Raw genomic sequence first — 26443 nt, 5'->3', positions numbered from 1 at the left:
TTCAGCAACAGGCCACTGACAAAGTCTATAAAGCAATATCAGCTAATAAGTAGATAAGGAAAGGTCAGAGAAACATTTATCAAAAAGCAGGAAGACCTTCAACAAAGGATCTTTAATGTACTATGGTTTTTAATGGTGTCTGTAACTGGCATCTAAATAATTTTTTCATTCATTTTGGAAGAACGAGGATCTTAACAGGGTTCCAGTGTGAAGTTGCTAACAATTTGGAAATCTGGACAATTGTCATGAGCTCTTAGCTTCAAATTCAATATGGCTGCAGCCATGGGCGTAGGTTTGAGTATGGACGGTCGTGACATGTCACGACCAATATTCAAGGGATATAAAACAGTCCCGACCAATTTTTGCCATATTAATAATAAAAAAAAAAACATATGTATTTTTTAACAAAAACAAAATAAATAAACGAAAATCTACATTGATTAGTTTAATATTTCAATATACTACGCAGTGGTAGCATTCATTTTAAAATTCGCTGTTATGAACTATGATGACCCATGCCGCTATTGGCTCAAAGAACGTGGATCTACGTTCTTTGATTAGCTGCAACAGGCGGCGGCCAGCTGGCCACACACGGAACAGAAGCTTGGTCCATGGTGCTGACAGTGAACGCGTCTCCTTCTGAGTTTGACATTTATTATGAGTCTCCGAGACCATGTCGCTACCAAAAAAGAAAAGGACGACAGACATTAGAAGTTATTTCGCTACCTCGGCTGTAAGTACAGTGAGGGGACCCATAAGTTCGATATCTATCACGCAACGCATTTGTTGTAAAGTCCGGTGTTTAGTAAGGTCAGCACTGAATGTGAGGTAGAATAGGTCTGTTAATTATGTAATATTTTTTCACATAGGGAGGGGGTTATTAAGCCAATGTGGTGCCCCCCCCTGGTCAAAAATGGTCGGTGCGGGGGTGGGGGGTTGTTCAGTAAGTTGTAAGGTCCCACCAAAACTTAGACCAAACCTACGCCCTTGGCCGCAGCACATAGACAAGGGAAATTTGCAATAATACGCTCTTTAAGGGGTTATGTCTTTTTATTAGTTAATGATCAAGGAAGAGGGCCAGGGTCACAATTTCCATTTGCTAGCTTGCTAAAGATGGCATTAGCTATAGCATTGGAACTTCTCTGCAGTATATTTATATACAAAAATGACATAAAATAAATTGTTTACAAAATATTATAAGCTGTAAAGAGTAATTAGTTAACAGGTAGGCGTTTCAAACTAGTTATATTCATTTCATTCGTATTTACCTTTTTGTTTTGAAGGTACAAAACCGCTACAAGTTCCACAACTCCAGTCCATGAGAGTTTATGAGTTTGTGTCCTACAACTTCCTGATGTGTCTCTGATCCAACACACAGGAATCAAATGACTGAATTACCTCCTCACTTCTACAGAGTCCTGCTAATGATCTGATTATTTGACAAGGCACATGCGATTTATTCGCCTGATCAGGACACCCGCACCACCAGAGGGCCCCCAAGAGCAAAAACCAAGCACAATTAAAAGAAAAGAATTAAACTAAATCGTGCAAACTAAATGGTATTACACATGGAAAGACAGTAGTTTAACACAACTAACATAATTTGTACACAAATAGTTTAATTTCTTCCTGCTGCTGCCACTGTTAAGAAAATACACACGATATTAAACGTGCTAACTTGTTTGCTGTAAATGTATTTATCAGCTGATGTTATTTTTAAATATTTAAAGTAGTGTGGCACCCTTAAATATCACTCTATATTTTAAAATATATTTTTGTTATTACTGTTAGGTTAAAACCAGTTTCCATTTTAACACTAGTACTATGTAAGCTAATTAAAAATGAGGCTAATTAAAGGTATGTTACACATTTAGTGTAACTTAGGAATGATGAAGTGTCTGTTGTTGACCTGTTGGTATGAGGGGGCCTTAAAAGAAAATCTGCTTGGGGCCCCAAAAAGGTTTGGGCCGGCCCTGGACTCAGGAGTGACGAAGCAGAGATTCATCCTAAAAGTTGCAGATTGACAATCCTTGAGGATTGTCTTAAAGTATTTTTGTTTGTTTTTGTAGCAAAGCATTTTTACATCACGCAATAAAAACTGTTTTCTCTGCATAGTTTATTTTTATACTTTCTGTTGCTCATTACATTTTCAGATGATGGGAGAATAAAATGTGGCATCAGGTTTTCTTCGCTTCTGTGGTTTGAGATGATATTAAATGGTTGCCTTGGAGAAATATGAAGGGCCAGACACAGCTGCCGTATAATCAGTCACCCAAACTCCTGACCCGGGGCTAAAAGTCAAAGGATCGCCGAGACCTGATGTAACACTTGTATGATTCTCTCCTTTGAAACTTCAAACTCCAGTTTGTGAGCAAAGTCCTGTCTATCTTCTGAATAGGAATCTCCGACCACTGACCAAACTCCATTTGTAACCACTGCCTATTTGTACCTTCTCCTCAATGACTAGTTTTCACTTCGCCCAAGTCCGATCTCAAAGGCAAGCGGCCGGGGAAGAAGCAAAACGGTACAAATGAACAAGGCAGCAGTTGGAGGGAGAAAAAGACGACCGCTGTGGCCTGGAAGGGGACGAGGAATATACTCTGTCTTATTTTGGGGATTGTTTCTGAGAGATCTGCAACACGGTGGAAATGTGAGGCGCATTGAGGAGCGTGTTGACGATGATAAGAGTGAAACAGGGAGACAATATGCTGCCTGCAGCAGATTTGAGGCCGGCAGAAAGAGGGAGATGGAGGAGATAGGTGAGTGGAGCGTCATGGCAAAGACCTTGTCAACAGATAACTATCTGCAAATAAGCCAGCTTATGCAAGCCCCTGTGGCTCGGCGGTGGATAGCAATTCATTTGTGCCAGTGGAAGATTGTCTGATGTGCTATGATTTACACTAATGGATATTATTTTGAAACAGATTATTTCCTTTTATGTTCTGCAGCTGTACTTTTACATAATTCAATGTAAAAGAAAAAGACACATTATTTGGGTTTGTTTTTTATGCAAAATCTTTATTTTGCATAAAAGTTAGGTTGAAAAAATTGTTTTATAGCAGTTTTCTTTTATTTCTTCAACTAATTTTGAACTAGATTTATAAAAATGATTGAAGCAGTTTAAAATAATTGATTAACATCCCAACATGTTTTTGTCATTTTTTTTTTTTTTTTACTTATTTGTGAAAGAGTAATGGAAAAAAAAGTCATGCCTATTTAAATGTGAATATTTTCACAGCATAACGTGCTTCAATCTTAAAAATACACTTATTTAAATAAATAAATAAAATGATTTATTCAAATTTTAAATGTAAATTAAACTTATAAAGTAAGAATCTGTGTCCATATCAGTGCATTTCTGAACACTAACTAATAATAAACGATTTTTTAATCACTCAGTCCTTTAAGTATCTCTCTAAGTTAGGTTCAACCTTGAAACATATTTTCTGAGTGTAAAACTCACTCCAACCTGTTTGGTCTTGTTTCATATCCAGTCACAGTAAGGAAAACAAAAAACAAAACCCCAAGTAGACTCTGTGCAGCAAATAAGTAAACAATTGCATCAATAAACACGAAAAGCCATGCTTGACGTAAATCAATCACAGTGTCTGATAAAGCTCGATAATCATTAACTCTGTTTTGCTGAGAATTCATTTTGACTGGTGTGCTAATCCCCCCTGTCAGCAGCTCCGCTCTGAGTAGCTTTTTATCTGTATGGCTCCTTCAGCAGTTCAATAGACGTCTTCACCTCCTCAGCTTGAAAAACAAGACATGTCGACGACTTTTAGTGCGATATATAGACATCAAACCTGATTATCAACTGTACAGAAACATGTTTTCTGTATTAAAGGGGGTTTAAACGGGTCGACGTTTTCATGAATTTGTAGCGCATCAGGAATATTTGAACTACAAGCTGACGCTGCTACGTCATGCAACTCGGCTAAATGCGTAGTGCGTAATGTGAAACTTAAGGAGCTTGTCGAGTGTCTATATTTCAAATCAGAATCGCATAAGGTACATTTAGCGTCCCAAACGGACTTCGTTTGGACCGTTTCTCTTTCCAGTTCTGATACGGCTCCACCGCCATGTTGGTTTCTGTATCAACCGGGTCGGACGCCCTCTGCTGGTCGGCGGCCAAACTACAACACTAAAACAAAGTAACGGACACTATTCGTTAAAGCTGTACTATGCTGTACCGTTAATTAAATAATATATAAATAATATGGGTTTTTTATAAACACATTTGTTAAAATTTACAATATGGGGGACAATTCCCTCATATTAACATGTGTCAGCATTTTATGACAGATAATCTGAGAAAAGCTTAATCTCCACCACCTCCTCATTGAGCTACTATTGCTGTCTGAAGAAATGCACCACTCCACACCAAAACCAGCCACTCAGAGCCGGGAAGAGGCTCTAAACGTACAACAACTTATTTACAATGCTGCCAATCAACCTCATGTAATCACTGCTAAGTGCCAACAACTTAACGTTACAGGAAAATCGTTTACCTGCCGTCATTGCCGACCATGCTAACTAGGCTAACAGGCTTTGCTAGCTGTAGCATACCTGAGAGCAATGGTGGAAAGAGCAGGAGCATGAGGATGATTGACAGCACTAAGACCCTCCTCCTTTCTCTGATTAGTTGATTCTAGTTAGCACTGGAAGAAAGCAGAAAGCTTTATTTTTTATTTTTTTCCCCCACAGATTCTGTTACAGGGATGGTTGTGGCAGAATCTATTGATAATAAACTGTTAATATTTCAATAAATGGCTGCTTTGCATGTCATTTACTTCTTAAAGTTATATAACATTGAAAATCTCTTCATATTTATGTAATTCTGCAGTATACAGATAAAAATTACTTTGATAAAATCAATTTTGAAATTATGTAGGCAACACAAGGATGATGTTAAAACTCTTAAGAATTCCATTCATAGCTGAACTAAAGAACTATTTTACTGCTTTTTAATGAAAATATCAAGACTGAACTTGAACTGGACAAACTTACGTTGATTTTTGATCCATTTTAAATTAAAATGACCTTTTTGTTTTCTTTTTGCATCAGTGTCATCTTAAATTGACAAACCTCAATATGTAGGCTGGTCAAATCTGTATTGAATTTTTGTGTGTTTTTGTGGAGCCCCGAAGTGGAAAAAAAAAAATAAAAAATGGCAAAATTAGTATCTCTTTTTTGTTATTCTTGTATATATTATATATATTTATAAACAGCTGTGAAAACATGGCCACAAATTACTTCTTTGATGCTTTTTTCTCAAACTATCACATGTAAAACACATTTTTTAAAAGATAAAGTTAAGCAAATTTTGATAGAAGTTTGAAAAGAATGTACTTTATATTACACTATATTATGACATCACTGTGAATAATCTTTTAGATTTACATTTACAACGCTGAAGTTGATGATCACTGATAATTTCTCAGTAAATGTTCAGTTTTTCCTGCTGCTGCGCGCTGCTGCCATCGTGTGGACGAAAAGCAACATTCCACCTTAATTCATCGGGGTCAAGTTCAGCACGTCTTCCAATCTTTTCACTGCAAAAACACAAAATCTTACCAACTATTTTTAGTCTAGTTTCCAGTGCAAATATCTTAGTAAATTTGAAATAACTTACAATTAACTTTTCAACAAGATATAGAAGCTTTAATTAAAACAAAAATCAATAATATTGATGAAAATATACTTGCAGATTCATTCACTTATAACATGTAAAAAAATTCTTGTAGTAAGTGAAATAATCTGCCACTGGAAATATTACTTTTTTTTATAAATACGAAGGACTTATTTACCTACAACAACCTCCTCTTGCTAAAAAAGTTCCTTGAAAGTTAATTTTGTCTCATTTCAAGTGTAGTGAGATATTTGCACTAAGAAACTAGACCAAAAATATGTGGTAAAATTTTGTGTCTTAAAAATCCAAGTTGGTTTTCATGCAAATTATTCATAAACCAGAAACAAAACTGGACATAATGTAGTGTAGAAAAGGGATTTCTAGTTTTATGATCTCTGATCCAGAGAACAAAAAAGGCTTGTGCGAACTCGACAGTCCACAGAAAGACAGCAAACACTGGCTCAGCAATAACAAAAATGGAGCAAAAATATATCAGGAATAATTTTTTAAAATGCGTTTCAATTTCTGGAATCTGCTTTAAGACCACATCACTTTCTGCTTGCTGTTTAAAGATCCAAACTGGGGTCCTGACCTCAATATTTGGGACTCACCTGAGAATCAAGACATTCTCCTTTTTCTCAAAACAACACTGCAAAAACACAAAACCTTTCATTCAAAGTCCCTCAGGGCTCTGTTTTAAGACATATCTTATCTCAGCTGTACACTGCAAATACAGTAAATCTTAAAACATATTTTTGTCTAGTTTCTGGTGCAAATATCTTAGTACATTTGAAGTAAGACAAAACTAATGTGGGGGAAGGTAGGTGTATAAGATATATTTTGCTGAAAATTCACTTGGAAGTTAGTTTTGGCTCAGTTCAACTCTACTAAGATGTTTGCTCTAGAAACTAAAAAATATTTGGTAAAATTTGGTGTTTTTGCAGTGAATCCTTATTTTTTCTGCAGAAACAAATCCGCTTGCCTTCAGCAGCTTTTCCGTCTCCACAGAGCTTTCTGTTCTCTGTTCACCAAGCTGTCTCCTCCCTTACCTGGGTCGTTGAAACGCAGCGTCCCATCCTGACAGTACATCCCTGTGAAGGCCGAGCTCTGACAGCGAGCCGGCGCGCCGATCGACGGCCCATGAGCCTCGGCGGCTCTCTCGGGCCCAGCCAGGCTGAGGCAGTGCCGCCGCCGCTGCTGGGGCCCTGCGGCTGACTGTGAGGCCACACGGGGATTATCCCCTAATGCCTGTCACAATGAGATTTGATTGGAGTCCTGAACACCCAGATTAATAGTTTAACGATGTAAAAATACCTCAGAATGAGCAGCGAGGAGCTAATATTTAGTGAAGGTTTGATAAATGTTTTTGTTTTCAGATGTTGCCTCTTTGCATCATTATTAATTGTTTTGAGAGAACAAGTTATGCCTTGTTCTTAAAGATTAGATCAGATCTTCATAGTGAAGAGATGTTAGCATTACAGGCTAACATCAAGGGTATCCTGGATTTGACTTCTCTCCACATGAAGATTTCAATTCTCTCAGGGTACTCCAGCTTCATTATGCAAACTAAGTACATAGAAAGATCAATGCACTTTGTTAAAATGTAAAAAAACACAAATTTTTGATGCTTTTTGGTATTAGCATCACTCACATTACATGTAGATTGGCACAAGAATGAAAAACAATGTTTTTAAAATTTTGTCACACTCTGAACTCAGTTTTGTATATCGTCTCCTTTTCTGAGTTTGATTTGCAGCCTCACTCCTGCTGATAAGTATTATACCGTCAGAAAGTCACAGAGTGTTTATGCTCTGCAAAAACATCACATCTTACCAAATGGTTTTGGTCTAATTTCTAGTAGAAACATTTTAGTTCACTTGAAATAAGTGAACAAGTAACATTTTCAGCAAGATAAAAAATCTTGTTTTAGTCAAAAATCTTGAATATCAATTAAATACAAAAAGACAAGTCCCACTGGCAGATTATTACACTCATAACAAGATGTTTTTCCCCATATTAAAGGTGAAACTTGTATTTTTCTTAATCTGTTAAAGAATTATTTTACTTTAAACAAGCTCTTATATGTTGCTGAAATGTATTTGTATGCTAGCTCTTAACCTTTAACCAAACTCAGCACATTTTACAATGTTGAATAGTTTTATTTCTGGTTAGTATGTTTGATTATTATAAAGTGAGAAAAATTTTGAAATGTCTAGTCTTTTTTTGCTAATGTGCACCAAAACAAAGTTTCTCCTTCTGGGACAATAAAAAACTGAAAAGAATAATCACTAGAAATACAGTGGAGTCAGAAAACAACATAAAAACTAAATTAGATGTTGTGATTTATGCATTTCTGTGACTATTCTCTGTATACTGTAGTTAGAAAATGTCTGACTTATTATTCACTTATGGAAAAAAGCTTAGTTGTACAGTTCTAGTTCTCTTTTTTTGTACACTTTATATTTTGCTGGTCAGTAATTCTTTCATCTAACTTCTACATAGATGGTGCTAATTAAAAAAAGCCTTAATGTTGAAAGTAGATTTTCTGCTCAGTTTTGCTTCAGTAAATCAGCAGATATACACGTATGCTTTTTTCCCCCAAGGGATTTATAAGAATACTGAATTTTAGTTGACATTATTTAGGCTTCTTTTTCTGTTATACTATAAACAAACCATCCTGTATTATTTTTAGCCTCAGTACTTTCTGATGAATACTCAGAGGCCGCGTTTCAGTTTTGTAGGCAAACAGAAATGAGCCTATCTACCGGCTGTTGTCCTGTTTACACTCCTTACTGGGAGCTTGTCCTTTACTGAGACCGTTGAGCCATTAACGCCATGTGTTTGACACCAACAGTGTTTCTTCTATAAGCTCCCACTTACTATGTAACGAAAGAGGCTATGGAGGAATGAAATGGCAACAAATCTTTTGATAAAATGGCTAAAAAATTGTAAAAAATTACCTGTATTGTCTGATATTAATATCAGATCAGAGGAGTAAATTAAAAACCCAAGATTGCAGTTTTCAGATGATCATGTCAATTATTAAGGAGAAAAAAACTAGCCTAGCTTAGCTCTTTGTTAAAATTTATATATTAAATTGTGTTAAATCATGAATTAATTTTGATTATGCACATTTCTGGAAAGCTGAGTTGAATTTATTCAACCACATTCAGAATAACTGACCTATAGAATAAACATTAAGTATTATTTTACTGTTGTAAACAAAAAACAAAACATAGCAAATAATGATTTTACACAAAATTATTCTAAAGCAATCCTAAACTGTTTTTAACAGATGATAAACACAGAAAAGCAACAAAGACGTGATAAATGATTCAATGTTCAGCCTTTAACAGCAGCGTTAAAGTCTGCTAATCTAACAAACGGTGTAACTTAATGTAAAGACGTTTTGCAGAAATTGATTATTTTTTGTTTTACAGTTTTTCTCATGCTTTACTGCATTTCATCACAATTCACATTCACACAACAGCTGGCGCATTTCTCAAAAACAATTAGTACAAACTGCTAAACCAGCAAAAGTGAGTCACTTTCTCAGAATAGATTCAAAAGCAGATATTTCTAGTGTCAGTATAATCAAAATAAAAAGTCCTGATTCCATATTTATGAACAAATGTTTTTGTCATGTTTTCATTATGATCTTTCATTTCTGAGTGCTTTCTATTTAAAAAAAAGTGAGATATTGGTGACAATACTTAAAAATGCTCTAGACAACACAATAAACAATTTGCTCAGTCATTTGAAATGTACTGTTAAAACAAAAACAAAACACTAAAAATATATTTTTACTGCAAATGCTCTTTGCAGTTACTGTGTTTACATCATCGTGCAACAAACATAAGAAAATAAAACTGTATAAGTAAAAGCTAAAGGTCACCTGAGAGAGAAAATGTTCAATTTGGGAGATGAATAAATGCATAAACCTGGTAAATATCGACAACTAGTTCAACATTTTTGTTTTGGAACAACTCAAGCAATGAAATGAGGACAACTAGTTTACATGGCTGTTCAGCATTTATACGCATGGTGTGTTATAAAACAGCTGAGAATTATTATGAGAATTTTAATTCGGATCACAAAATCAGCAAATCAAACTCAGTATGGTTAAAAAGTAAAAAAAAAAAAACTAAATGAATGTGTTGGAATGGCCCTGTCAAAGTCCAGACTCAGGTCTGATTGAAATGCTGAGTCATGACTTTAAACATGTTGTTGAAACCTAAAATACCTGAACAGTTGTTAGGATTTGGGGCCGACTGCTTTCCCACACTGGGTCAGTTGGGTTTGGATTCCTTTTTTCCCCTTATGCAGGAAATAATCCTGCAATAACTGCTTTTAATATTCACCCAGATTAACTTGGCAAAATACAAAAATAAGTTTGATGATATGAAATGAATGAATGCGACAAAAAAAAAAGCAAAATCACAAGAAATCTGCAATCTTGAGTACTTTTTAACAAGAAAAGGTAAATTCAGTCCTGTTTTAAAGTGTTTTCTTTCTTTATAAAGTTAAATAAAATCTGTGTTTCGACTTGTTGGGTGAAAGAAATTCCAGTGAGTCTGAGCCAAAAGGAGCTTAAACCCCACAGCTGCCAAAGAATGCATTTGTAATTTAAACGTCCTGGTTTTGGAGGATTTGACCAGCATTCAGTAAACTGTAAACAAATCCTTCCAGAAAGTGTTGCTGCTGCACTCTAAAACATTTCATTTTAGTTAATATGACAAAACTCATTTCTAAACAACAAATTTTTTCACCGTTCAGATCAGCGTCTCTTCCTTTTTTATACATTTATCAAATAAATTCAGCTGTTTTAACCATTTCTTACTCAGTGAGACCAAGTGTAATAAATAAGATCTGTTTCTGTGAGAGAGAATTAAAACTGGATTTAGCATTTTGGCTGTTTGAAAAATCAATATTTGTTTGTTTACTGGCCAAAATAAACTGGAGTTTCTGGGTTAGTGGTCTTTGTGTTTTCCTTTGCAATGCGAGTTTCTCTTGGAGGTCCCTGAATCCTAACTACTTCTTCATCCCAACAGCAAAGAAGCAAATTTTACTGTTTTTTAAAAATGATTAATATTAATCACGTAACCCTGATATAATGCTTTCATGTTTGAGTGAATAAAACAGATTGACTGTGGCAGAAACAAAGTTTTTAAAGGGGACATGTTATAAAAAAATGACTTTTTGCACATTTTGTACAAAATCCAGGCGGTTTTTGGCAATAAGTTTATGCTTTTTGGGGTCTGGAAAACGAGCCATTACAAAAACATTCCGAATGTAACGTCACAAATCAGCAGGCACTGCGCCGTTACCTAGCAACCCCAGCGAAACCCAGCCATTTCCCTAGCAACCCAAACTGAGCTCCAGGAAATTTGGTGAGGTGGTTTTACTGCTGTACAACGGCTGCTGGAAAAGACAAGAGTTTTTTTGGTGACTCACCATCCAGAAGAAACTTGCTGCATTTATGTTGGTTGTGCAGGAGGCTCTACTTCTGCTTTTCAAAGATGTACGGTTGTATTATTGCTGTTTGCAGCCATTTTGGTATGTCTGTTTATAATTAAATATGATTAAATATCTCTGTTGTCCGAAATCCTCTTTTCTGATGAAGCTAAAGTTCCCATTTAATCTGGAAATGGATGTTTCCAGACCTGTAGAATAGGTCAGAGACTTCAGTTCAGAAACTGAAGGAAACGTGGAGAGGCACAGAATCCACGATGCTTGAAGAAATAATCTGGTATTGTCAAGAGGAAGACGATGCAATTCAGACGACCTGAAGTCCACTATCAAAGCAATCTGGGCTTCCATTACATCTCAGCATTTCCACAGGCCGATTGCCTCCATGACACGCCGCATTGATGCAGTAATTCATGCAAAAGGAGCCCCAACCAAGTATAGAGGGCATAGAAATGAACACACTCCTCATCATTCTTAAATTTTCTTTTAAAAATGTAATATTGACATTTTCTAAGAAACTCTGCTTTTTCATGATCTGGAAGATGTAATCATCAAAACTACCGGAAATACGGCTTTGAAATATTTCACTCTGTGGATCTAGATGATATATTCACTGAGTTCCACTTTCTAAAATGAGTTCCAAAATAATTTTGAACTTTTATTTAATTATTTTTAGCTGTACATCTATATCTTCTGATCCATCGTCTCTTTCAGTTTTTTATTTGCCTGATTTAACACTCAAAGACACAGAGCGGCAACATGAATTATTGTTTGTTGCCTCTGAAACAATTCTCCCATCACACATTTTAATGTTTCTTGTTTCTAACACATATTTTATTTTCTTCATAAATATCTGATTTTAATATCTGATGATGTTCTGTTATTTCTGGCTGCCACTAATTATGCCAAATATCTGCCAGCATTAACTTTGCAGCCACACAGTAAGATTATGTAACTGTGATAAAAGTTATGCAGTTCTGATCCAGCAGTGTTGCATAATTTCAAACTGCAGTACTCAATACTGATACCACTCAGTAAGTTTGTCTTAAAATCTAAATTCATAACTCTTTAACAATGTTTAAACCTGAATTATTCTATGTTAAACTCACAGATTATAGCATAAAGTATAATTGAGTAATAATAATAAATAAAAACACAATTTTAAGAAGTGAGAATGCACACAACTGTCTCACCAGGATCATCTTAGGATGATAGAGAAAAATACTGTCTGTATTTTACAAAGAGGTGCAGGAACCTCTTCGTATTTACCAGTAAGTTCTTGCAAATTTTACAACCCTGGCAGCAGGATTATTACACTATGATCAAGAAAAATATGCAGCAGAGTATGATCAAGATTTCTCGTTAAAATTAGATGATGCATATTTCCCCACATGCCAGTGAATGTTTGTAAACGGATTTGGAGATTGTAGAGACTATTGGCTCTGTGTTAATGTGAAATAAATACAATTTGGCATCCGTTACAGAATCCCACCTTCAGAAATAAATCAGCTTTCTGTGCCCCCTTTATTTTTGTCCAGGGTTTTATGAAAATGCATCAATTTGCATCTCTACATCCCACTGTAACATGCAAATCAGAGAATGAATGACCACAGGTGGGCAACTAAAACTCTCACCAACTGAAACTACAAACTGGACCTGCTTTCACTGGAACAATGACATCACCGCTGAGAAACAGAGAAAAGGGAGGAAGGATGAGAGCGATCAGGATCTGTTCAAACTTTCTCTTTCTTTCTCTCTGTTTCATCATCTCTGAAACCTTCGTGACCGTCTCGCTCTCCCATTGCCTTTCATTTTTAACAACCTCCATCTCTCTGACACACCTCCTGGATTCCAGCCGTGTGAAAAAGCCAGCCACATATGGCGGACATATTTATGAATTTTCTCAGAGCCAAAAAACAGAGGAACAATGACTGCAACAACGGAAACAATTGAACAATCAAAACAAAGAAAAACACAATTTTGTTCCTTCCCACAAAGCGTGTAAACAGACAGTGGGTACTCACCAAATAGAGGTTCCATACTCGAACTGACTTGAGTGTTTACATTGACCATGTCGTCATTTATTTCCTCTGGAGTGTAAAAATGTAAAGATCCAGCTTTGTCCTTCTGTTATAGTACGAGATGTAAAAAATGTGTGAGTTTGGCCCAAACGTGCCGTAGTGTGAGAAGGGTGCCGTTAGTGCAAGGTAAGGCCGGCGTTGCTGCTGTTATCTTATTGATTTTCCTAATCTGGGCAAATGTGGGTGGGGAGGTTAAACAGTAACCAGGCTCTTATGGACACCAATCCATATAGCAGCTCTGTAACTATAGCAACACGATGATAGAAACTCAAATAGAAAAGAAAAAAAAAGTTATGATGTGCTTTTTCTCTCTCTCTCTTTGTCTCCGTCATCCAATAAACACTCGTTTCTGCAGAATAAGAGTTAGAAAGAGGGATGGGAGACGATTGGGAGTCTGAAGTCAAACAGCAGAGAAACTGGGTGGGGAAGGACGGAGAGGAGTGGAAGATTTGCAGAGGGTGGCAGCACTCAGAGCGAGTGGTGGGTGATGTTGTTGACTTTGGTTTGACTGATGGGGAAAAGTGATTTACTGCTCAGCTGCTGGAGTTTAAGACCCAAACGGATGAAAGTGAAAGTTAAAAATCTAAAGCAGGGGAGTCTAATAGTTCTGATAAAACGTTAACAAACAAAAATATTGCAGTTTTCTCTGCGTTCAATTGGCACCTTTTCACATTTATGTAATTTGGTTTGGTTTTTAATTAGAGTTTAACGCCTGTTTTCTAAAGCGTTTGAAAAACTGAAGAAGTTCAAATTGTTTAGTTCTTTATGCTAAGCTAACTAAAGATGCTACAAGCTCATAGATAGATAGCAGCTGTTTGACTCGTTCTCAGTTATGAAATAAATACTTTTATTGCTACAAATTTTATTTAAAAATGACTGAGAATAGTAATAGATGGCTGCTAAATAACTGTGTCCATCTTATTTATTTATTTTTTAGCAAAGTTGAGTCTTATACACATTTTCAGTTTTTCTGAATTTATCAAGTTTGAATCGATATCTTTAATGAATTTCACAGTGAATTTATATGACAGTCGGTAACAATTTAGTGCAAAATTGTATAAAATTTTAAAAAAGGACGTGTGGCATGAATATTTATTCAGTTCCCTTTATTTTGATAATACTAAATAAAGCTGCTTTTCAAATTCAAATAGAAAATACACGGAGTCCACCTGTGAGTAACTTAATCTGTGTATTTACAGCTGCTCCATGAAGGCCTCAGAGGGTTTTTTTTATTGCATATTAATGAAGAAACACATGAGATATCTCAGGGTTAAAACAATAAAACAATGTTTAAGGCTTTGAATCTCAGTTTAATCCATCATCTGGAAATTAAACAAATATGTCCCAACCCTTGTTAGCTCTTCGGGAGCAGCAGAGATCAGCTGCTCAGGTGGAAAAATCTGTTAACAGGACAAGTACTAATCATAACTCCACAAATCCAGCAATTATGACACAAAAACAAAGCAGCTGCTGGAAAGAAACCATCAGAAGTCACATTTAAGTTTTACTGCAGTCATGTAGAAGAAAGTGTTGCGGTTGGATGAGACCAAAATGTTTTTTTTTATTCATTTGTCTGGTGGAAACCTAACACTTCACAACGCTCTAAACACACCATCACCATTGTAAAACATGGTGGTGGAAGTGTCAAGCTGTGGGGCTGCTTTTACTTTGCAGAAACAGTGAAAATGGATGACGCTAAAACATCTTAGAGGCTTTAAAAGAATTGAAAATGATACAGCTTGCAAGAGCTATTGTATTAGAATGGTTTAGACTGGCCTAGTTAAAGTCCAGACCTAAATCAAGGAAAGATTCTTCAGCAATAAGTGCAAACTGAGGTTTCAAAATGTAGAAAACCACCTTTCCTTTACTTTATCTTGAATTTTTACCTCAAATCCCAGTGAAAATTGACAAAATGTGAAGATGTGTGTGAATATGTTTTCAGGGCGCTCTGTTTTTCAGATGTTTCCTGTTTGTGCTCACAAATTACGAGCGTAACTAATACTCTCCTCTTTTCTGACCATAAAAGCTGCATTAGAGTCTTGTTTTATGGCGGAGAAAGTCTCCGATGGGTAAATCAGGAGATGTAATGAGGTGAAATGCAGGCCAGAAAATTTCCTGCAGCAGCATAGAACAAACACGACTTGCCAACAACATGTTACCTGCCTGCAGGATGCTGTGAATCATCACTGATTTATGACTTAATTAATGGCCAGTCACACACAGAAGAATAAATTATATTGTTTTATCGTGGGAGTAACGCGCACAACGAAACGAAAATATTTCACGTGTCAAACTGAAGTTATAATCAGTAGCTCGCCTCAGATTCAGTTTTTATTTGTCAAGAAGCTTTTACTTTTCTAAGTAAAACTCGTCATTTGGTTTGTTAAAAATAATATTTGCTCACTGCAGTCAGAAGAATCAACAGCAATGTTTGTGTAAAACATTCATCCGGTGCTGCTTTCCCCTCACGCTGTTGCCATGGTTACTGTCTCAACTTGTCATGCTAACGTTAAGCTCAGTAAAAACACATAATTCAAAGTGATGTGCCTCCATCGTTGATCCTTTGTGAAGGTATTGAGTTCTGGTTCTTCTCAGAATTGAACATTAGTTTCTCCCACCAGTTTCCCTCTGAAACGTGAGCTAGTGTTTGTGTGAAAAGTAAACACGCTCTGCTGAATGCTGTAAAGCCGTTGCTGTATTTTCTACTTCCTCTGTCACTGCTGGGGTTTTATATAACAACACATGATTCATTGTTCAATAGCTTGCAGAACAAATCGTAGTTTAAATGTGTGAACACATCAGTTTTATGTTACTAGGAAGGAATTTGGTCCAATTCTCTTCATAATTCATTAATTATTCATAACTGTATTTATTATCTTATTTATTTGTTTTGTTTTGCATTTATATCTTGATGATGGCTATGGTTTGTACGAATCAAGGATTTAAGCTTTGCAGGTTTTGATGAGTTTAAATTTTTAGGTTTTACTTCAGATTTTCAATTTTATTTTAGTTTTAACCATTTGCTTGATTTTTTTTTTAGTTTTTTTTTTTAGAAAGCTTAGTTTAAATTTAGTTTTAGTATTTTCTGTAATAAAATTTTCATTCGGGGCAAGACTGAAAAAAACCATTATAGAAAAAGTTGTGGGTAACAAAATCCCAGAAAACAATCACAGTTTTGTATCTGAAACTATATAAATAAAATATACTTACTGAATTAAAGTGGGGAGAACAAGTATTTGTTACACAGAAAATTTGAAGGTTTTCTCACTTGCAAAGTGTTACATTTTTATCATCTTCAACTGTGAGTGACTGAATCTGAAACAAAAATTCAGAAAATAACACTGAGGGATTTTTAAGTAATAGAAACCTTAGACTAGTTCAGTACAAAGTAAGAGAATAATAAAGATTTAATTGTTTATTTTTCTGCATGATTCTGACAGGGATGTCACTGAACATCAACATATCTCACTGGATCGCATATGTGGTTAAAATTTAATATATACTATATTTCTATAATCTGTATGCATCAATCTACTACTTATTCACTCCAGTTACAATAATTTTAGAATTTTATGTATTTTCCAAGAAAGAAGAATAATATCTGGAAGAATCCCAGCTCATCTTACTTTAGCAGAATTTGTAACTTAGTTTTGCTTCCCAGGTTCAGCTGTCCAGCCATAGAGGAGGAGAGAGTCCCCAAAAATTATACTCAAGAAAAAGTAGCACTACTTCAACGTATTTTTACTCAAGTACAAGTAAAGTACGGCTTGATAAAAATACTCCTAAAAGTACATCCTCTCAAAAAAAAAGTCACTCAAGTAAATATGATTGAGTAACTATTTACTATATGAGTGAATATTTAAGTAGATCTTTATGTCTATAAACTCAATCCAGGTTTTTAAAATGTCGATTTTTAAAAGGCAAAGCTGATGGAAATATTGTCCTTTTTGTTCATTTCCAGTGAGGAATTTTTTAATGAATATCATAAAAAGCATTGTGAACTTGTTGCAACCGGTATCGAATGTTCACAAGGCTCATCAGGCAGCCAGAAGAGGAACAGGGCGTTCTGCAGCAGCTGGTGCGCTTCTCACACGGAGACTTAACCTCAATGTCATCAAGTCAGATCCCATGAAACTGAGAGGCCCAAACTAAACATCAACTAGAAGCATGAATAAAACTATAAATGATCTTTTTTTTGCAGATTGGGTTAATTTATTTCTCTGCACTCTGAGATATTTCAGCTTGACTGCCGACACCAGACAGTTTTCCTGCAGATGGCCGCCCTCTCACCGTTTGTCTGATGCAGAATGACTGATAAATAAAAATTCTCTCTATTGAGTTGCATCTTGTCTGGAAAATGAGGAGAGTAACAAATTACACCAAACACCTACTGTACATCTAGCTCTGAAATAAAATCTTTATTTCTGTAAGTTGATTTAAATCCATCATGTAAAAAGTGGCAGATGTCTGCACTGACAGTTTTATCAAGTAGAGTTGCAGAACTAAACAAGAGTCTTTGTTGGTTTAGTTTGTTGACAATTTTAAAGTTTGCTCAAAAAAGTAGTTTTTATTTTCTTGTAGCGTAGTGACTTTGTAACTGTTAAGATAATTTCTAGTTATTTCTTTAGTCTAGGTTTTTTCTGCATTTTTAATTTCAAGAACTTAATGGCAAAATCTAATCTGTTCTGCATCTTTACAAGTCACTCACAGTGACAATTTGTAAAGCACAAATATAACGTTAATGTGAAACCAATTTGATGGTGCTGCTTAGAGAAATTTTAAAATGATATAATCAAGCAACAATAAACTCAGAAGATGAAAAAGAAAGAAAGCATTGTATTTCTGCTTATGGGTTAAATTTGAACAAATATTCTACCACACATAAAACAATCCCTATTATGTTATTGAGGGTCTGAAATGCCCAGAGGTACTAAATGAATGATTAGTTAAATATTTTTTATGCATGTCATAATTATCAAAAAAATTTACAAACGTGTTTTTATAATTCTTGAGATTAAATGTTAATAATTTTAAATACGTAATACATGAGTTAAAAGCAAAGTTTCATACAATTCAAATGGAATTTCTGCATTCAGTATAAAAATTATTTTGCTGTTAATATTAATACATTTTTGTTCTCCTTATTCAAATGTTTACCTGTTTGAGAAAAAAATGCACATTTGTTAATGAAACTCCCATTTAGTGTACAAGTCTGTACACTAGGTGGCGATGTGCATTTTGGTTTTACGCTGTGTCTTGCAGTTCACCATAACAACCACATACAGAAATTCAGATGTTTAATGTTAGGGGAAAAAGCATCTTAGACTTTTATTTTGAAAATAATCCATAATATTCCAAAGATTTCCAGGCCTGTCAAGATAGTGAGATTATCTTAAATCCCGACTTGGAGGAGTTGTGAACTTGCAGAAAACTGCGCTAAAGAAGCCACAGAGAGAGAAATTATGCTACCAATCTTATACAGCAAAACAGAAGAAAAAATATACAGTAAAGGAAGAAATTTGAGAAAATGTCAGGAATAATGGAATAAATAACAGGAAAACGGTGTGTAAGATGACAGAAACATAAAGGAGAAAGAGAAAATATATTTTATAAAGACTTAGGTTTGTTCATACAAGTCTGAACAGAAAAGAAAAGCAATGGACTGCGTGAGTGAGATTCTGCAAAGGTTCTAAGAGCAAAAAGGGAAGATTAAGTCACTTGAATTACTTTGTTTCGATTCTAGTCACATTTTAAGTAGTCAGAACGTTTTAGCTGAATAAAGGTTTTCCTTTCTGATTTAAACTCCAACTCAGAAGATGGCGGTAATGCACTTTTAAAGCCGTTTGCCATCTGCCAGTATAATCTATGAAGAAGAAGGAGAAGCGCGATTGGCCGAGTTGCAGGTGACGTCAGTCAGACTTCAACCCTACGTACGCAGTCAGAGCAGAGGCGTCAACATGGCGGTCATGGATGTCATTGTGGAGCGGTTGATGTCAGTATGGAGGATACCGGCGGTCAGACAGAGTTTTCCCTGGTTGTTTTTATTCATGTCTTTGCTGGGGTCCATTCTGAAGGAACTGGACTTGGTTCCGCAGTCCTATTTCAGCAGCAGCAAGAACTTCGTCAACTTGTAAGTCCGGTCCGTGTGAGAATGGCGTCGTTCAGACGTTTAAAACTCCCCACCTGCTGGTGATGAGGATGTTTAAACTGATGTAGCGTCACTAGGAGGAAGAAGGTCATGAAAACATCCAAGTTTGTGTTCAGATTAAATAGTTTATTATGGTAACGACGCAATAATTTCAAATAAAACACCTAGTTTTATGTTAGGAGTCTGTAAAAGTTGGTTTTGATTTAGTTTATGCAGAATTTTGAAACACAAGGACCCTAAACAGTGTTGAAAATGTTTTAATTTTCAGCAGTTTTCAGGTTTGGTGATGAGTACTCTAGATCATTCCCATTTGAACTTTTGCTTAGTCTTTCTAATTTTTCTCAATACATTATCTGCGCTTTAAACTTATTTTGTCGGTATTTTTATGTAGCGCCAAAACAAAGTTCTCCATGTGAAAATATATGTGGCAATACATTTCTTTTTTATTCTTAATGTTCCAGATTCTGTATAGACGTAACAAATCAACTCTTAATTTACCTTAAAATTATTTTAAAATAATGTGAATAAGTGTGGGCACCTTTAAATGAAAAATAAAGGTAATCACTTAAAATCCTCTTTGCATTGTTAATTTTCTGTTAATCAATATTTACATAAATACACAACTGCATTAACTAGTTTTATCACATTTCTGTCATCCACATTCCTCTGTATAAGTTTGTGAATTTATACTGGTCCAGTAATTTTTTGAAAGTTTTCTTTTCATCCTTGTTTGGAAGACGAGAAAATCAATAACAAAATATTCTCAAGTCTAAATAAAAAATAGTTCCAAGTTTTGCGTTTTTCAAACAAACATTTGATCAAATTTACAAGGTGTTTTGAAAAACTTAAATCTCATACAGTCTTGTAAGTGAGGAGTTTTGGTTGCTCAGAAACACTTTAAGTAAAATAAATCTTGTCAAGTAAATCTTTTTATCATGAATTTCTTTTATTAGTCAGAAACAAAGTGAAATATATTACACTTACTCTCCAGTAGAACAAGCTTGCGTTTAGTCTAAATGTAAACATTTTAGAGCTGATTTTAGTCTGTTTTATTCTTTATTTGGATAAAGTTGCAGTTTTTTCAGTGAATCAATCAAGTTTATTTGCATAGAACATTTCAGTAACATGTCAGTTCATCATGAAAGCAGAAACACATCAAATGGTAAACAAATGTGAAAACTACTGAGACATTACATTTTGTCGAATCCAATTATTATAGTTCGAAAGCAACTCTAAACAGGCAAATGTTTAGCTTTGATTAAAAGAAATAAGTGTATCGGCTGTTTTGCAGTTTTCTGAAAGTTTGAATGCTGCTTCTCCATGTTTGGTTCTGGGCAAGATAAACAAATGGATGAATTTCTCTAGTTCTTTCTGGGACTTTGGTGCTTTAATCCTGGAAATGTTCTTCAGGTGGTAGAAGGCCGACTTTGTAATCGTCTTTATGTGATTCTGAAGGTTCTGGAAAAACATAAATGTGTGCAAACTTCAGTGATTTGTTCTGCTTTGCAGGTATTTCGTTAAAGTCTCCTGGGGATGGACGCTGCTGCTGCTCACGCCTTTCCTCCTCTTCTCCAACTCTGCCAACCAGAGCCGCTTCGCCCTGTTCAAACGCCTACTGGCATTAGCCGTAGCAACAGCCGTGTGGTATATCTGCACCGGGACCTTCCTCTACATCGAGGACGTGACGGGCTCTTGCTTCGAAAGCAAAACTGCTTCCATTGCTAACGAGTTCACCTCCAAAGCCGCCTGTAGGCGTGCCGGCTTCCACTGGCAGGGCCACGACATCTCGGGCCACTCGTTCATCCTCAGTTACTCCTCCCTGCTCATCATGGAGGAAATATCCGCCATGACGGTTCTGAAGAAGGTCAGGCTGCACAGGACGCTGCTCAACCTTCTGTACTTGGCCTTGAACCTGATAGTGGCGATGTGGGTGTGGATGTTCGCCTGCACCTCTGTTTACTTTCACAACCCGCAGGATAAGCTGCTGGGGACCGCGTGCGGACTGCTGGGGTGGTACCTGACGTACCGGTACTGGTACCAGAAGCCTTTCTCACCGGGCCTGCCACCGCAGCGCCAGAAGAAAGAACAAAAGCAGCGTGCCTGATGCACACCGCCGATTTTACAAGCTTCGTTAAACCGTAGGTTATTTTTATCCGGGTCCAAGCTGGACGTGAAACTTGAAAACGTGTTAAGTTTTTGCATCCTGACAGGAAGGCTGCTTTGTTTGAAAGCACAAAATCTTATCAAAGATTTTGGTCCAGTTTCTAGTGCAAATATCTTAGTACACTGGAAATAACTTACAAGGAACAGGAGCTTGTTTTAAGTCGTTACTTCCTTAATATTTATGAAAAAGTTCTCGTTCCATTTGCAGATAATTTCATTAAAACATGACATTTTTCCCATGTTATAAGAGAAATAATCTACCAAAAGTGTCGACTCTCGGGGTCAGAGGTTAAGAGTTTGTACTGAATAAAGATGCAGTTAAAGAAGAACACTTCACTTTGTCAGAAACATCTGCATGTTTTCACTTACTTGGTTTTTAAATTTAATTCACCTGATTTAGGGGAATCGGTTTTGAAATTATTTGAAAATGTGCCAAAAATGAAATGAATGGAAAAATATTTGAGAAGACTAAATTTAAAAAAAAGCATTATTTAAATACAGCGTGGATTAATTTGTAGCACACGCTACTGTTTGTCTGCATTTGTTATAAAAGTGCCATCATTGGAGGTTGTTTACCACTGATGCTGAATATCGAAAGCTACCTTGATAATCCTACAAACAGGATTTAATTTAGCTGCTTTTTCTAAGTTTAATAACATATAGAATGTCATTTTAAAGATTCGTGCAACAAAGTACTTAAACCTCCCCTAGAACTTGGCTTCAAAAGGAAGAAAAGTAACAATTTGTGCCTCTAAATGTCTACAATGATGCTGTCCAAAAAAGTATTTCTTTAAAGTGCATGTTATTTATTTTTACTACATTTATTTGTATTTACCTCATGTATTCAGCACATATTTATTCCATTGGCTGCTAGTTTCTAAAACACACAATAACTGCAGCACAGAAAGAATGAAAGCATTTCTAATAAATCTGCAGCATGTCTTTATTCTGGGAAGCCAAAACTAAAAGTTTGAAATGTTATCAGATATTCAAGTTTTACATATCAACTTTAAATGATTTGTCTGCACTTCATGAATAAAAACACTAATAATGTTTTCTGAGAAGAAGAAAAAGATGCAGCAGCCATATTGATTTGTTTCAATTTCATATTCAGAATATTTAACTTCCGACAACTAATGGGATGCATAAGTGTAAATCCGATTAAAAATATGCATTTTTATATCAAATAATCACGCAGTTTCAATTGTATCTAATGATTATAGTAAACAAAATCTGGTATTAGTGGATTTTAAATATTTTTGATTTTATTAAATAATTTCTGGATCCCACATTTTGTTTTTCAAATATTTGGCTTTGAAAATCACTGTGTTAGTCCATGCCTGCTCCCTCCTGTTTAAATATATATTTTTTGTGTGTATTTGTATGAACTGCCATTATCAGACGCTTTGCCGTAAATAAGTTAGTTAATTTTAACATTTTTATCTTTTCAGAGGGAACCAAGTGTTGACGCACAAAGTTTTAGGGTGTTGGGTATCCGATTGTCATCTGTCTTCTTTAAAATTCATATTTAAGAAAAGAAAACGGGGAACAAAATGTATTTCCTGTACGCATTTCTGTTTTTAAGCTTCTGTTAGTGTAACTGTAGTTTCCAGGTGTCAATTTTATTGAAATTAAAAAAATAAAATAAATAAAAACCAGTTTCTTTTGATTCCATTTTCCATTATTTATTTGTCATTGATGGCAACTGAATAAATTAAGGCTTATGAACAAACATCATAAAAAGCACCATAAATAAATGCATATTAACACAAATAGAAACATTAAAAAAAATAAATAAAAATGAAAACAATATAGTGAGGTGTAATGGCCACAGCTGGGATTTCTGGTCCGAACAGGTTCAACCCGTTAGGAACCTTTACTGCAAATAAAAGCAACCAGTGGTGCTGCGGCGTGTGCTTGCCATGACGACGGTTGGTCAGGTGAACACAATGATTGGCTGGTTATGACTTTTCACAACGTGTCTCCATCCTCAACATCGTCTCCCGTTTTTATAGTCACTCAAAAAAATCTGAGTGTTAAAATATTACATGACAAACGTCAGCAGGCAGTTTTGTTTACAATAGTTTGTACACATTTGCCACTCATTTTGCACTAAAAAAGCTTCTTCTTTCTGTCAGTTCTAAAATACAAATAAATCAGTTTGTCTAAAACACGGGGTTACCACAACCTGACTGAATGGATGCAGACGTACTGATTTACACTCCCAACTTACATTTCTGTGCCTAAATAGTCCATGAAAACATAAAACAATACACAGTTTGGGAGTGGACTCATACAGAAGTCTGGGGAGTTAAAAAAGAAAAAGGAAAAAGTTGCAACTTAAAGTGAAAAGTACAAATATTTGCAAGGCTTGCAAAAAGGGAAACAATCTCCATCTCATTCATAACTTCGGTGTGTTGGCATAGATAAGCAATTTCTACAAGAACAAATCTATCTGGAAACACATTGCATCCGGCAAAAAAGGGTTAATACCAAACATACGACAGCCTGTTCGGGACAGCAGATAGAAGAAGAGGAGAAATTTCTGCCAAAAATTGTCTGGAAAAAAAAGGTGCAGATTTCTGGGCTCCAAAAGCTGAAAATTTGCAAGACAAAATTCTGAAATTTTGAGGTGAATTTGATAAACTTTCTTGAAAAACCAAGTAAATTTTTGAGCTCCAAACATTGAAAATTGTGAGGAAAAATCAGAAATTTTGAGATTAACCTAAGAATTGTTTTAGAAAAAATATATACTGAGCTCCAAAAGTAAAACATTTGTGAGAAGAGAAGTCTGAAATCCTGAAATTAATTTGAGAAATTTTCTGTAAAAAACAAGGAAATTTGAGCTCAAAATGTTTAAAATTTGCAAGAAGAAACTCAGAAATTTTGAGAATAATTAATGATTAATCTCACAAATTTGTCTGACATACTTTTGACTTATGGAGCTCAAACATTTCTTTGTTTTCTCTAGAAACCTTTTTATCAAACAAGATATTTCTGAGACAGAAAAGTCTAAGATTTTCACTTTTAGATTAATCTCAGAAATTTTCTGGAAACTTGAGTTTCAAAAGTCAAACATTTTTGACTTTTGAACTTTATTTCTTGAAAATTTCTTGGATTCATTTCAAAATATCTGAGTTCTTTGATGGAAATTTTCTCCTTTTTTCATTTCCTGGCCTGAATACGGCGTCGTACAAACAGCAGCAATAAAACGTAATTTGACTTGCTTGGTATTGCTGAGGACGACCACTTGGACACTGAACAGTGCAGGTGCTTTAAATGTTACAATTAGCATATTCTACCTCTTATCAACACAAAGTGACCACCCCTTCACAGCATTAAACATTAAACAGGACCCATGCAATGAAACACACACACCCTAAACCTAATTCAACATTTGGTGCCACAGATGCAGAACTTAAATTTCAATAATTGTAAAAGCTAAGTGTAACGTTTAAAACACCCAAAGTTTGTGACAATGACCCGACGTGTGCTGTGTAGCCTGTGCAGTTGAAAATAAACCAATTTAACGATGTCTGAGTGGTATTTTGTGAGCTAACATTAGAGTAATTACATTGATATTTTTGGAAAAAGCACTAATCTGTGGGTTAGAAGAGAGCAGAGTTGTCACTATGAGGCTCAGTAAAGCTACAGTCTGTTAGCATCAGATAAAAACTGAAAACTGGATCAGAAATCAGAGGAAGTGTTTGACTGCAGGAAATAATGTGACCTGGTTTAATAACTCAAAAACCTTTTGGAAAACACTGAGAATCTGCAGTAAAACCGTTTGCAGGTTTTACACAGTGATTGTACGCAGAAGTAGACAGCAGAAAACTTGATTTGAATAAAACAAAAACATATGTAAACCATTTATCTCCATCTGTGGATTTCACACTGCTAGTTTTTTTTATACAACTGTGTAAAATATTTATTTTGAGGTTTGAACAAATAAAATAAAATACAATGCTAACTTTTTTAATCAGGTCCAACATTTAATATTGGTGAAAAATGTGCAAAATTGCTGCAATTTTGCAACAAATTTTCTCGTTGCAAAGAATACCCAACAAAAAGCATTTTCAGAGCTCACTTTGACTTTGAAGATAACCGGTAAATTTAGTTATAGTAGTTTGGAAAACAATGTGTACGACTGTATTATTTGGCCTTTATTAATGAGTTTTAAAAAAATATGTCCAATATTTATTTTGTTTATGAGAAATCATCAACACCTCCACAGCTCATTTTGAATTTGTAGATAAACAATAAATATGCCTAGTGTAATAATTTGAAAAGTTTTACAAGGAGAATTAGTGAGATTCAGATTGGTTAGTTTATAAGTTTTAGCCAAAGACAAGCTAGTTTTTATTCTTCTTCTGTGGTCATTATTATAAGCTAACAATAATCATCTCTGTTCTGGGGTGCTATTTTTAAATTTGCAGCAATTGGGAAATTTATATCAATATTTTATTGTATTATTATGACCATATATCGTGTTTAAATTATGTAATTTAGTATTGGTAAGATGAAAAATGACGGTAGAAAACAGCTAACGTTAATTGATCTTGTACATTCTTTTTCTGATCTTTATGCTAAGCTAACGGTAGCTATCTCCTTTCTGTGGCGAAAACAATTAACAACAAATGTGTGTGGGTGTGTTTTGAAATTTACACCAATTTAAAAAACATTAAAAATAAATACTTTGTTCTCTTCCTAACTTGTTTTTTAAGTCTTTTTTTTCTTTTTTGATACAGGTCTAATAGTTAGCATTGCTGACAGACGAGAAACTGCAGCTAACCTCCCAGTCCAAAGGCAAAATCCTGACAAAGAAACATTTCTTTGGCTGATTTTACATTTTGTAGATAGATATAAATATTTAGTATTTTTCTTAAAACTGCATCATTTCAAGTAGGTATTTATGGTTTTTTCTACTAGCTCCAAAGTTTAGCATTG

The 26443-nt window shown here is 35.1% G+C and overlaps 1 protein-coding gene and 1 long non-coding RNA gene across 2 annotated transcripts; both read left to right on the top strand.

Annotated features, from left to right (window-relative positions):
- Nucleotides 1-2321: 2321 nt before the first annotated feature.
- Nucleotides 2322-10605, top strand: LOC114140404 (uncharacterized). Its single transcript, XR_003594571.1, has 2 exons — nt 2322-2759; nt 6602-10605. It is a non-coding gene; the product is annotated as an uncharacterized LOC114140404 (long non-coding RNA).
- Nucleotides 10606-19142: 8537 nt separating this feature from the next.
- fitm2 (fat storage inducing transmembrane protein 2) lies at nt 19143-23287 on the top strand. Its single transcript, XM_028010215.1, has 2 exons — nt 19143-19315; nt 20843-23287. The coding sequence occupies exons 1-2, from the start codon at nt 19143-19145 to the stop codon at nt 21435-21437; spliced, it is 768 nt and encodes a 255-aa protein (XP_027866016.1). The 3' UTR covers nt 21438-23287.
- The last annotated feature ends 3156 nt before the right edge of the window (nt 23288-26443 follow it).

This window comes from Xiphophorus couchianus, chromosome 24 (genome assembly GCF_001444195.1).
Source record: "Xiphophorus couchianus chromosome 24, X_couchianus-1.0, whole genome shotgun sequence".
Lineage (NCBI taxonomy): Eukaryota > Metazoa > Chordata > Actinopteri > Cyprinodontiformes > Poeciliidae > Xiphophorus > Xiphophorus couchianus.
This window is presented reverse-complemented; position numbering and strand designations above follow the sequence as displayed.

Coding starts and splice junctions, on each gene's coding strand:
- fitm2 (XM_028010215.1), top strand. CDS start 19,143: ATGGCGGTCATGGATGTCATTGTGGAGCGGTTGATGTCAGTATGGAGG. Junction 19,316..20,842: donor AGCAAGAACTTCGTCAACTT/GTAAGTCCGGTC, acceptor TCTGCTTTGCAG/GTATTTCGTTAAAGTCTCCT.